Source organism: Microtus pennsylvanicus, chromosome 10 (assembly GCF_037038515.1).
Source record: "Microtus pennsylvanicus isolate mMicPen1 chromosome 10, mMicPen1.hap1, whole genome shotgun sequence".
NCBI classification, from domain to species: Eukaryota; Metazoa; Chordata; class Mammalia; order Rodentia; family Cricetidae; genus Microtus; species Microtus pennsylvanicus.
In genome coordinates this window covers 89,676,859-89,690,761 of record NC_134588.1, presented here as the reverse complement: position 1 = coordinate 89,690,761, position 13,903 = coordinate 89,676,859, and the positions used below count along the sequence as shown (strand labels likewise).

At 45.2% G+C, this 13,903-nt stretch overlaps 1 protein-coding gene across 5 annotated transcripts in view; it reads left to right on the top strand.

The window, feature by feature from the left end:
* The window catches only part of Ddr2 (discoidin domain receptor tyrosine kinase 2), a 116,634-nt gene that overhangs the window by 76,926 nt on the left and 25,805 nt on the right, over window positions 1-13,903 (top strand). For all 5 annotated transcript variants that reach the window (XM_075989038.1, XM_075989040.1, XM_075989039.1 and 2 more), the window contains one exon: window positions 12,625-12,727. In XM_075989038.1, the coding sequence (XP_075845153.1) occupies window positions 12,625-12,727 (103 nt within the window). The remainder of the gene's footprint in view (window positions 1-12,624; window positions 12,728-13,903) is intronic.

Genomic DNA, 13,903 nt, shown 5'->3' with positions numbered 1-13,903 from the left:
CTATATGTTTCCAAAATGAAAAATTATTTTCCATTCCCTGTGCCCCCACTATTCATGTCTTGAGAGAAATGCTGAGAATTTAACTAATGGTCTCTCTCTCTCTCTCTCTCTCTCTCTCTCTCTCTCTCTCTCTCTCTCTCATCCTCTCTCCCTGATGATTGGAATAGAGTCCTTGGAGGAAGGGATATAAAAAGCAAGAAGGAGATGCCCAGGATGAATTTCTCTCAAGTGAACAATGCTAGAGGGGCTTTTTTCCCCCTTGCAAGCTTGTTTGTCAAGTCTAGCCCTGGGTGGCCTCTTATATCCTTCTTTCCAATATAAGAATCTTCTTGTGGGGATAGCAGAAACTCAACTGCCCCTAGCACTCTCTTGAGTATACTAAGAAGGGGAAAAGAGACTGTAAACTGCAGAGCTCAACAAAAGCACCAACTGATATTCAAAACCCATGGTGTAAACTCCTAGTACCATTTGAAGTGGTGTTAACAATGCAGTCTCCATAGTAGATGATGAGGATGCAGTATTACTCCAGGTTTTGTTTGTTTGATTGTTTGTTTGTTTTCCCCGAGACAAGGTTTCCATGTAGCTTTGGAGCCTGTCCTGGAACTAGCTCTTGTAGACCAGGCTGGCCTCGAACTCACAGAGATCCACCTGTCTCTGCTTCCTGAGTGCTGGGATTAAAGGCATGCACTACCACTGCCTGGCCATTACTCCAGTTTTACAGAGAAGGGATGAAGGACCACAAATATTAGTTGATAACTGAAATTATAGGCAAAGCAGCATAGCCTGAATGGGATTCCATCTAGTGCTAGCAAGATGATAGACCTTGACCTCCAAGCTCCACTGCTTCCTGCAGACAGTGAGACCACAGAGTATCAATGCAGAGGAGCCTATATCACAGAGGAGCCAGCTGTGAGTGCATGGATACTAGGGCCTGGGAAGTTAAATCTCAGGCTTGATTTGCGGAGGCAAAAGTGCATTTTGAAAAAAGAAAAAAAAAGGTTCTCTGTTACTGGATGTTTAAAGGACTCTGTGGCCAGTTCTGGGAAAGCTCAAGAAAAATTGGTTTCATCTAATCTGTTGAAAATGAGGAAACTGAGAGTTGAGGCTGTGCCATTTCTGTGACTGTGATGAAACGCCCTGAATGAAAGGAACACAGGAGAGGAAGTTTGGTTTGTAGTTGTAGGTTATAGTCCTTCAGTGAAGGAAAATGAAGGTAAGGACTCAGGAAGCTAGTCCCATAACACCCACAGTCAAGAGAAAATAAATGCATCTTGATGCTTGCTTTTGCTCAGCTAGCTTCTCTCATTACTACACAGTTCAGAACCTACAGCCTAGGGAATGGTGCCACCCACATTGGGCTGGGCCAATTAACACAGAAGACAATCCCCTGCAGACATGCCTACAGGCTGACCTGATCTAGGCAAGTCCTCCATGAGATTGTCTTCCCAGGTGATTCTAGATTATGACAAGTAGACCTTTAGAATTCATTGGTACACAGGTTCACAGAGACAAAATGACGCCAGGAAACACATGTTTGGGAAGTGAATCGCCACATCTCACTTTGGATCTAGGCAAGCAGTCCTCAACCTGTGGTTTGCACCCTCTTTGGGGGTTGAATGACCCTTTCACAGGGGTTGCCTAAGACCCATCTGCATATTAAATATTTATATTACAATCCATAACAGAGGCAAAATTACAGTTATGAAAGTAAGAAGGAAACTAATTTTATGGTTAGGGGTCACTCCAACATGAGGAACCATGTAAAGGGGTTGCAGCACTAGGGAGGCTGAGGACCACTGATCCAGGCTATGACTTAACTGTATGAGTGAGCGTGGCAGGTTTCCAACTTTTGTTTGAACATCCTCAGTCTTCCTGCCTGTCATTGGTCACTACCTAAGGATTATTATGAAGAACAGGATAACGCACAGAAGGGACCTGGCATAACGTAAGACATGAGATGTGCTTAAGAGATACCAGGCCTTATTTTCCTTAATTTTAGCCATTTATTTTATGGCGATCACAGACTTCATTGATAATTTGATTATTTTACACTGTCTTCTATATTTGAAATTACATAGAATATGCTTCTCTTTTGCAATTCTTGGGTCTTACATCTTAGGATGAAGGTGCTCCAAGTACATTTGCTGTGAAAATACAGCCTTCTACCCAAAGCATCTGGTGGATTTTTATCTATACTCTGAAGTTTTGCCTGTATTTTGTTACTTTGCACTCCTGTGTCTCAGGTCTCAAGCTTCAAGAGGCAGAGAGCTGCTGGAGTGCAGGAGAGGAGAGAACTTCTCTTTCTGCGGTCGGTTGAGTCAGAGCCCTAGGAGACTTGGGCTAAGCTTCAGAGCCAGGGTTATGATCGTGTGACTACAGTCAGAATACCACACAGAGTTCCTCTCCTGGGCCTCTGGGCTTTTGTCAGATGTGCTTAGGGCTTCTGTGCTGAGAGGCAAAGAGACTACAGGAGGACCCTTGATCCTGGTAGGAATACACAAGGTGCCAGTGTTTTCGGTTACTATAGAGACCTAGCATTGAAGTGTCTAGAGTTAAGTATCAGTACTACTTTACAACAGTCTTGCTTAGCAAGGCCTTTTTTAAGAGCTGACAAAACCCCAAGGCCTTGAAGCTGGTATCATTAAGATATCCAATTGGGGGGGGGGGTGTTTGGGTACATGACTTTGAGATTAAATTTAAAGCCTTGTGCAAGCTAGCAAATGTTCAACCACTGACTTAAATCTTCAGTCTTTTTTACTCTAGTTAATTTTTTTTTGATGAAGAGCCTTATTAAATTTCTCAGACTGGCCGGGCGGTGGTGGCGCACGCCTTTAACCCCAGCACTCGGGAGGCAGAGGCAGGCGGATCTCTGTGAGTTCGAGGCCAGCCTGGTCTACAAGAGCTAGTTCCAGGACAGGAACCAAAAGCTACAGAGAAACCCTGTCTCGAAAAATCAAAAAAAAAAAAATTCTCAGACTGGCCCTAAGCTCACTACATAGCCCAGGTTAGCTTTAAATTTGGGATCTGCCTGCCTCAACTGGGAGATTATACATACATACCACAATGCCAGGCTAATTTATTTGTATATTTATAATTATGATCACATTTTGCCCAAGTAAGTAAAACCTCCAGTGTCTTGTTGGTTGGAATGTTAAGGTATGTCAGTGAGCTAAAGCTAAAGAAATCTACCAGGCCAGGTGACAAGAGGAAGACAACGAACTGGAATACAAGAAAAGGCACACATGAAAACAAAGTAGGAAGATAGGAATGATCGTCAATGCGAAGTCACATAAGCAAGTGACACATAATTTTGAAGTCTTTGGTACGTCAAATATTTCATGACCACCTAGGACTAAGGTCCTTGCTGTATGCCCTCCCCAAGCGGCAGGTTCCTTGTGCTATTATATTTCAGTGTCTCTGAGACCAGGACATTGCAAAGTTTACATCAGTAAGAACCTCCCTCAAGCCTTTTTCCAGATTGTTCTACTTGGAGGTCTTCCTGACCTTTGAGGTTATGCTTTGAACAGTGTGGCAACTGTTGGCTATCTGTAGTGGATGGTGGCGGAGGGGTGAATAGACGGTGACCATGGAGATCAAAGGTCAAGATTCTGCTTCTGGTTCTGTCCTTGTTCAGTGTTATGGCCTTCACTACTAAAGTAAATCTTTGTGCCGCAGCTGGTGATTTGTTGGTATAATGAAATACCAGGACAGAACAAGGCTGTGAAGAAAACATGTTTGTTTATTCACAGGTTGGGAGGTTCAAGGGCGTGGTGGATGACAATGGCAGACGTGTGAGCAAGGAGAGAGCTGGATGGGGCCAGTTTGGGGCTTTGATAACAACCTACAACAGAGTCCTAGAGAATTACCTTTCCTTCCCAGGGTTGGGGCCTCAGACTTCCCCAAATCCTCACCTTTTAAAGGTTCCAAGCGTTTCCAGATTTCCACACTGGGGACCAAGTTCCCTTCACATTAGGTGGATCTCTGGGGAGCAAACAGAACCCCAACAGCACCAGCTTTGCTCAGTTACAAGGTGGGGGATGTAACTTTACTGTCTGCATTTCACAAGGTGGCCTCCCCCCATGGGGGGGGCACATGGGAGACAATAGTGACGTAGTAAGTGAGGAACGTAGTGAGTAAAGGGCTTTGGAAAGTTGTTATCTGCAAATACTGAATTGCCATTTGTGTCTTTAGGAAGAGTAGGGAACTGAAAATAAAGTCCAAACACCAAACACATAAAGTGAGTACCTTGTAGATAACAGGGTAGGAAAAGGAGTTACTCATGAACAATACTTTTCCTGTAGTCTTCAAGAAAGACTTGAGTTCTTAGTGGAGAATGAGGCTGCTGCCCGCCCCTAGGCTGTGGTCATTCTGACCCCAAAGGGACAAAGTGTGTTTGCTCTAGCATAGGGAGATTGCAGATGAGCTTTTGCCTTTAGCAAGTTTCTGAAGGGCATGGATGCAACAAAATAAGCCATTCAGAGCTTTTGGTGGCTTGGACACATACGCAGTAAAACAAAAGTTACAGTCGTTAAATATTTGAGGTTTGTGTGTGTTTTTATGGGCTTATGTGGGTGGTGATACACTGTTAAATGGCATGCAACTTTTGCTTCTGATTGGAAGATGTCTCTGGCTTTGGCCTTTATCTGTTTTTCTGTGGTGATGACCTCCCATCCACCCATGACCATGAAGGGTGCCTGTCGCCATGCTTGGCTTCTGAAGGCAATCAGCCAACACTTGAGTAATGAGGACAGGGAGGGTAGAAACGAAAGACAAGGGACTTCGAGGCTTCTCTGTGCTTCACGGCAGGAAAAGAATGTAAATTGTGTCATGCGAAGCTTGATTTCGGAAAGATGTTGGGGAAGCTGAGGTAGAGGCCATGGGGAAGTGATTCCTTTAACGATGGGATGCTGAGAGAGAGGAAATCAGAGAGGGAGGGTGAACTGAATTCCCCCTTTCCAGATGTAGTAAGGCCCAGTCTCTCTCAGGTCTGAATGGGGACACACCCTTCCCAGTTGAAGAGGCAGAGCAACCTTGCCCAAACAGGAGCTAGAGAGCTCTGCTTATTATTAAATGCCTGTGTTCTCCTTCCTATGGTCTACAGGGAGAATATTTGGAGGGTTATAAATAAAGGAGGTTGTGGTCGCATTGGGTGTACACCTCCTACTCTGGGCATTTGTAAGGATGAATTCAGACTGCCCCTTTCAAGTGTCACAACCACAATAAAGACACAAGACATCTAGGTCCGCCTTCTGTGTCACCACTAACATATCCCCAGGGTGTCATAAGCCCGGTCTGTGGAGATGGGGGAGATGTGGTTTAGAAAGGCCATGGTTTTAATGTGTTCTCTTTTAGCATGTTTGATCAACATTTAAGATTGATAATAGATTCTCCTGTTAGGAACTTTCTCAAGAGTGATAGATGGACCCGCACCAGCCACCCAAGTGGGTGCCCACTAAGTTAATGATGGTAGCATGTTCTGTCTTTAGCTACTGTTCCTTTGTCTTTCTGGGGTTTTGTTTAGTTTGTTTTGAGACAGGGTCAAACTATATAGCCAGGGCTATCTTGGAATTTGCTATGTAACCCAGGCTGGCTTCAGACAAAAACTATTCAGGCTTAGCCTCCCAAGTGCTCAGACTGCAGGTATAAGCCTGTCTGCCTGTCTGCCTGCCTGTCTGTCTTTCACTCCCCCTCCCCCTTTTACTCCCTCCTGTCTCATTTCACTCTTTTTGATTTTGTTTTGATATAGGGTCTCACATTGCCTAGGTGGGGTTTGTACTTTCAATGTTGCTAAAACTGGCCTTGAACTCTGGCTCTTCCTTCCCTTACTTCCAACCTGTGCTGGGATTGCAGGTGTGGACCACCATGCCTGGATCAGATGTGTGTCTTGTTTAAACAGAACAAATGTCCAATTTCTATCCCGAGAGAGCAGCCTTTCTGTAGTTAGTATTGCTTGTACACAGGAACACCCCTCATTAGACCTTACATCTTAAGAACAGGTTATAGTACCCAAAAGGTTGAACTGGAATTCTTCCTTTGGCATGCTAAGAGTAAAGGATTTCCACATATATGGGCACATTTCTGCACCTTATTCATTGAGTAGCTACTGGAAACCCCGTGGTGTAGTAGGCAAAACCGGCATGGCCTGCTCCTTCTTGAATCTGGCCTAACTAGCTCTTAGAGCATGCTGTAAGGGGCTGTGAACCTAAGTCTAGATTGGCCATTGGTGAAGCAATTGGATCTGCCTGTATCTGGCAGAACAACACATCTTTAGGCTACATCGTTGGTAGGCTGAATTCTTGGTCCTTGAGAGCGTCTCCAGAACCCCCGTGAGTTCTCCCCTTGCAAGTCTTGAATTCTTTGGCTTTTACGTTCCTGCTCTACTAGGCCCAGCCCCAGGCATGTGGCTGAGTGGAAGAGCTCTGTGCACAGTCCATCGCAGATTCTCATCAGCACTGATTTTTTTTTCTCATAGCAACCCTCTGCGGATGCCACAGCGAGCATTAGCGTCTTGTCCCTGTCCCAGTCTGCTGGAGGCTGAAAATGACTACGAGGATTCTTTCTCCTCTCTGAGATTGCTCCCTTCTCTAAGGTCTTGGTTACGCTGCTCTCCCTGCCTCATCAATCAGGCGATTTTGAGCAGAGCATTTATGAAGTTTATCCAGCTTTTTCACGTACTCTTGGCGAAAACATTGATTATCACAAGCTACCCTAGCCTATCTGGGGACAGGCATGGGAAGTTAACTTTTCCTCTGTTATCACTACGATTCCTCTTAAATGGTTGTGCTTCACCTAAAATGTATGTTATCAACATTACTATTTTGTTATCATCATCTCCTCCTCCTCCTCCTCCTCCTCCTCCTCCTCCTCCTCCTCCTCCTCCTCCTCCTCCTTCATTATGTGTTTGTGTGATGCATGCGCCGTGGCACACATACAGAGGTCAGAGAACTTTGTGGAGCTCACTTTCTCCGTTCACTTTCAGGTGGGTTCTGGGAATTGAACTCAGGTAACCAGGTTTGCACAGCAAGCGCCTTTACCCGCTGAGCCACCACACTGGACTGTTTCACTCTCGGAGTTCAAAGCTATGAAGAACCAACGTGAAAAAAGTTCCCACCAGCAAAGGATATAAAGCCTCACCCACACTTGGTGTGAGAGTGTTCCCCTTACATGCACACAAGGCCTGGCCTTGACACCTAACATACTAAGGAAAATGTACCTCCGAACCCTGAAGCCCATATAGTCAGATTTTCTTCCTCAAAGTCTTTAACACTTGTTTCTGGAAACTATTTTGAATATCTCAGAGCAAAGGGATATTCTTAAAGAGGTGTCAACTGGGAAAAAGTGATCTTCATGCAAGAGTCCCATGTGCCAAAAATAATAATAATAAAAAAAAACAGCCCCACAACCTGAAGTAGGCAATCATAACGGTATTGCCAGGACCCTGGCAGGGTCTCAGTGTGAATAAGCTTTGTGAAGTCTGTGGGAAGCAGGGTTCAGGTGACATTTTTTGACTGGGTTTGTCCTTTTTAGAACAGCAAGAAGTAGACGGAGGAGGTCTGAGAAGGACCACAGCTAAGAACCCTGGGTTTCCGTTACCATTGCTCTGGTTGTCTGCAAGTCTCTGAGCAACTCCGGTCACCATTTGAAGACTCACGAGTTCTTATATCAAATATAGAGGTCTAGGGTTCAATAAGTTAAGATTTCTTCCTGACTCTAACGTTTTTCAGTTACTCATGTTTCTTTAGACCACAGACTGGTTTGCTCCGCCTCCGACCCTGATAATCTCTCTTTGTCAAGTATGTGTGCTTGGAGGGAGCCAGGGGTCATACCTCTGTGTTCAAACCTTTCGTGTGCTGTTTTCCTGGAAGCTGCATATAGGATACTCATTGATGGGAGCCCATGGGCTGGAGCTGGCCATGGGGCGGTAAACATCTTGGAACAAGCAATGCTTTCAGGCTCACAGCCTTGGCAGGAGAGTCTGAAAAGTAATTCTTGGGAAGCTGGGGCCTGGTGGCAGCTGCTTCTCCTTAGCCTGCCTGCCAATCCTTACAGGAGCTTGGGATGGACAGAGTTCTCAGCAGGACCTACTGCAGCTGATGCTGGTAGTTTTCCACTCAGGGAAACTGGAAGAGTCCATCGGCGTCTCTGTCAGGAGATTGGTGGGTAGCAGAAGCACCCGGAAAACCACCAAGACAACTCAGCAAGCAAACCCTTTGCTGTAGCAGCGACTCTTGCTTCCGGTGACAGGCTGCCCTCCTTACTTACATGTTTCTTTACATCTCAAGATATGGAGTGAACAGGGAGTAGGATCTGGTGAGATCTCAAGATATGGAGAGAACAGGGAGTGGGATCTGGTGAGAGAGGCATGGGAGTAAGGAAGGGGTCTGACGTAGAGAGCTGGAGCCAATGTTGCAGTCTGAGTCTTCCCTAGTAGCTGGGATCCCTTCCACCAGTTACTCAAAATAGGCACGTTCAATAGGAAAACCACAGTGGGGCTGCGGAGAAGTGCCACGTTGGGTTCCCTGGGCCAAGACTTCTTCTGGTTCCAAAGACCCAGTGGGATGAGAAAGGCCATCCAAGATCAGCTTGTCCTTTTCCTCTGCCCTTCCTGTGGGGCCCCTGGTAACACTGAGTCACGGAGAAATCCTGCTTGCATGTTACATTGCTACTTTACTAGCGTTTGTCTCTGAATTCCCTGTTTTCAACCTTATGTTCTTTGGTCCTGATTTCTGGATCCCTAGCCTAACTCTCATTGCCTGAGGTTGAACCTTAGCCCCTCCTTATTAGTGGTTTTGATTTCCTTGGTCTCAATTTTCTGTAGCCAATCATAGTCTGAAAATGCAAGATGGACAAAGTCTGAACTTATTCACAAATTTTAAATGTAGTGATTGGGACTCACATGATGAAATCCCGACTCCTCTCCCTCCTTCACACCCAGCGTCTGTCGTCCGTCGCTTCCCTCACTCCATCTCCTTATATAAAGCACTGCCTCATCTTGAGAGTAGTGAGTGCAGTTTGGGAAGGTGGGAGAGAGCGTGGAGAGATGGCTCAGAGGTTCAGAGACCTTGCTGTGACTCAGGAAGATCTCTGTTCAGATCCCAGAACTCATAAAGCAAGCTGGGCATCCCACAGCTGTCTGTAGCTATAGCTCAGAGGGATTAACTACCCCTTTCAGAACCCAGTTCATATGAGTCCATGTACCTGCATACACGTGTGTGCATACAGACATGTATGCGTTATCAAAATTAACATTTTAAAAATGATGTGAGACAGTTTCATTCATATAATTTTACCATGGAACATCATAATTGTTCTATTTTAATATTAATTACTATTTATCTCTTGCTATGCTTAATTTCTAAGTTAAACTTTTACATATATAATATAAAAGTTTAAATATAAAATAAATATAAATAAATAAATTTAAATAAATAAAGTTTAAATATAAATAAATATAAAACACACACACACACACACACACACACACACACACACACACACACACACACATATATATATATATATATATATATATATATATATGTATCAGTGCTCTGGCACTGATCTGAAGGTTCACATCTCAGCACAGAAGAGGATTCCTGCCATCCCTCAGGTCTATCTGTAGTCCCTGAACCCTCAAGAAAACTCCAGAAAGTCTTCCTAGTAGATCTTGGTGACTCATTATCCAGTAGCACTGACTAAGACCTGCGCTATGGCTTTTCTTCCTCTCCTACCGGTAGCTCACCCCCTCTGATGAACTTTGACCCTGCCTGACCAGAGGTTGCTGGGCAAGCTGCTGCGTCACAAAAACTTGTTGAACTCCACAGATGGTGACTCACTTGGGAGATTCTGAGCCTGAAATTACTCCTCCACTGCACTCCAAGATCTAATTGCAGTTCACTGTCCATTTTTCCATCCGGGCCTTCGTCCTTCCATCCATCTACCTGTCTCTCGAGCTTTTCATGCCTACCTGTTTGCCCAGTATCTGTTGAACACCTGAGCAGTGCTGTGCATTGGCAGGTGTTGAAAGGGTCAAGGAACGTACCATGATCACCAAATCTCAACAAGGAGACCCAGAGGTGTAAGGGCCATAGAAAAATCCATGATGAAAGTTATTTCTTAAAAGAATCTCTGTTGGGTTTATCCCGACACCAAATTTTAGTATTTTTGATAGCTTCGTCAGAGTCAGAGACGGTAATAGCCATTGTCAAGTAGGCAAGCAACTTGTATCCACTTGATTTCTGAACACGTTCATCTTCCCTTTGTCCCCTGGACCAGAAGGGAGGTCTATGAGAGAAACGCTTTTCTGTATCTTATTCACTACTGAGCAGCTACCTAGATACAAGGACACTCGTTAACTCAACACACGAACAGATAGATTGCTGTAAGGTAAGAGATGGTCAGACTTACAGGGAAGCCTGTTCTATTTTCTGCCAGTGTGCACATTGTGACTCAAGGTTTCCCTTGGCTGAATCCCCAGGATTTTGTCTGTAAGCCTCTGGGTCCTCTGACGACTCACAGCCAAGAATCCTATGTGGTCTTTCTCGACGCTCCCCCATCTGCCTCTCAGACATACTTCAGATCTCTGTTACTTCATTTTCTTTATCCGTTCAATAGGGAAAATTCCTGCATGGAGTCAATTAGGAGATGACATAAAAAGGATTTCCAGGAAATACAGTCCTACTGAGACATGTTGTAGAGGCAGTGGCAGCATAAAATGTCTTGGTTATTGTCCCAAGGACCAGCATTCCCCATGGTGGGAAGTTATTTATTTCATGACTCACCTTGTTGGCTCTTCTTTCCTAATGTCTGGCTTACCTCACACGTCCCAGAGCACAGATTCTCGTGATGTGTGCAGCCCAGCATCTGGAGATGTATGATGGATGGGACTGAGCGCTTACTGAGTGGGGATGCTCTATTCTGTGGCTGCCAGCAGGGCCCCTAGCATTGTTCTCTGTCCAGGAGGGATGGGATCTGGGAGCAGAGCTCTGAGCCCAATCCCACAGAAGACTAACTCTGGATCTCTATCAACATGTAGTTCTTGGATTGAGCTTCAGATACACTAGAGTTAAGATCTAAGATCTTCAAATGTAGGTCACATCTTGCAACAGGCAGAGGGCCAAATGGAACAGATAAAGCAAAGGTGGAACTCGCTCTTGCTCTCAGTTTGACTTTGCCTTTCTTGGGCAGCTGTCCTTTTTTGTTGTCAGTTGTTGAGAGCAGACATCAGGTTATTCAGGCTTTGGACGCAAAGGGGCTTCCAGGCCTTCAGCCTCTGATGGGAGCCGCACCTCTAGGCTCTTCTTCCAAGGCTTTAATGTCCTGAGACTTACACTGAGCAGCCGCTAGTTCCCTTTCCTCTGCTGTCTGAAGATGGTCATTGAGGAACCTTTCTGCTTTTGATCCTGTAAGCCAGTCTAACAAACCCCCGTGTGTGGTTTTTTATGTATAGTGTAAGGGTCAATTTCACTCTTGGGCATGTGGATGTGCAAATTTCCCAACACATTGGTTTGCTATTCTCCCCCTCCCCCATACAATTTTTTGGTACCTGTGTTGAAGACCAGTTGACCTTATATGTGTGAGATTACTTATATATATATTCACCAGGCTATTTTAATTAATATAGCTTTGGGATATGTTTTGAAATCTCTATTTCTAACATGTCCAGGTCTGTTCTTTTGTAAGAATGCTCTAGTTTTTACAAGGCCATTTGTGGTTTCATATGAATCTTATGATTAAAAAAAATATTTCGGGAAAAATACTGTTGAAAATCAGTTCTTTCTCTTCCCTCCTCATGATGGTTCCTTTCCCCTGCTTTATATGCCTCGTCGTTTTCTATTGTGTTCCAATGTGTAGAACACAGTGATTTCAAAGTATTCAAATATTACTTGCTTCATCTTTCTAAGTCAGGAAGTTCCCACGGTGCGTTCTCACCCCCTGCTGTAAGTGGGCGCTGCCAGGGCAGTAGCCAGCTCATCTGTTGGGCCCTTCCTTGCTTACCAACACTCAGAAATGGTGGTCCTTTCATCTGGTCCTCATTGTGTGAAAGCTGTGTTATTTTCCACAGGGAATTGCATATGTTTCATTTTATTCTCTTTGTTGAAAGTGAAGCCCACCCCTAAAACTATTGTTTTAAGTCAGGGCCCAGACTACTCAGTACAAACATAGGGGCAGTTCATGGGTTTGTTTCATAATCTCATACAGTCGGCGTCCCAGAAAGCCAGAGTGCTGTGGATCTTAGGGGTATCTGATGGCTACAAGGATTCTAGTACTTGTAGGAAATTGATTCAATATGCAAATCTGCTATTAAGGAACTAAAGATGGGCTACTGGAGTTATTACTCAATAAAATAAGAACATTCATATTAAATTATATCATATTAGTTGCCAGAGTCTGAGCCAAAATATAAGCCTGACTGTTGGTTAGATTTTGGAGGTATAAAAAGTATTTGAATCAGGGTCAGGAAGAAGTTCTGTAGCACAGAGTGTCCGAAGTGGGGTCATAGAGAGATGGAGAAAGATTTCAGTGCTTCTACTTCCTACCCTGTTACTAGTTTCAGCCTTCCTGGGGGCTCTGGCATAAAAATGGAAGCATATTCTCTGTGTTCTCTTTGTTTCTTTTGTCCAGCTTCATGTCGCTATCCTCTGGGCATGTCAGGAGGCCACATTCCAGACGAGGACATCACAGCTTCAAGTCAGTGGTCAGAATCCACGGCTGCCAGATACGGGAGGTGAGGATGGCTCCATCAGAGCCTGAATGCTGGGGGAAATGGACACACAGCCATGGCTTGAGGGATGGTGCTAATGAGCACTCGTGAGATCGGAAGAGAGACGTGAGGGGCTTGTGCTGCTCGGAGTGTTTCAGAAGGAGGCCAGGCCTTGGCTTAGTTGCTGGCCTGGAAGCCTCTTCCTAACCACAGCAGCCTCAGAGCCCCGCCACCCACTGTGAATGGGGTCATTGATAGGCAGTGGATTGGCTTTCCCTGACCTCACTGCGGGCTGCTGCGGGAGAAAGGCCAAGGCTGAAGGTCCCTGGAGATGTAGATTATGTAGGACACTGGCCATGAGGGAGCGGGCTTCTCAAGAGGCACCTGGAATGTGACTGTGCAGGACTTTTACGGTTAAACCAGACACTGAGGTTTCCAGTAAGTTCTTTGCTCCCTCAAGGAAACCTCACACAGAAGGGCCATCCTCATCCATAAACAGAGCATATTCTGTGTGGTATATGTATTTCCCAAGGTTCCCTAAATGAACAGACTCCCAACTCAGAAACAATTCTGCTGGCCAATGCCTACTCTTCCTGATAATTATTTTGATGTCAATTTTGTACCGATTTTGTTAAAATGGATTCACCCACAAGGAAATCAATCTTCATAGGCCTTCCCCGTCATATTTATCTTAGTATCTGAGTGACTGGGGTGATGGCTGGAGGAGTTAGGAAGAAGCAAGAATGAGTGGGTAGCATCTGTGAGGAAAGGAAGCCCCCCCCCCCCAGGAAGAGGAAAAATGCTAAGAGGTTCCCAAATAAACCTTACAGTGATTTCACAGCCATGTTCAGTGCTAGGCCAGCCTGGTAATAAACGAAACCAGGTTATTGGCCACTCCATTCGCATGCTTTCTGCCCTCACGCTCACCTTCACCACGGTTCCCATGGCTTTTGCTGGGTGGTCAGGCCCATTCTGCTGCCCAGCATTCCACTGCATTGCATAGCCCACACCGGAGACCCTTCCGTTCCTCCCTCCTCACTCCCTTAACTTGATACTCAGACCACGAACGGCCAGCTTTGTGAGGTTGAGGTGGAGAATTGGAAGGGGGATGGTGAAAGAACTCCATAAGGGAACAGGGGTGGCAAGAGTTTCATTTCCCAAGAGTTCTCTAAACTCTAAAGGTTACATGTGTTTTGAAAA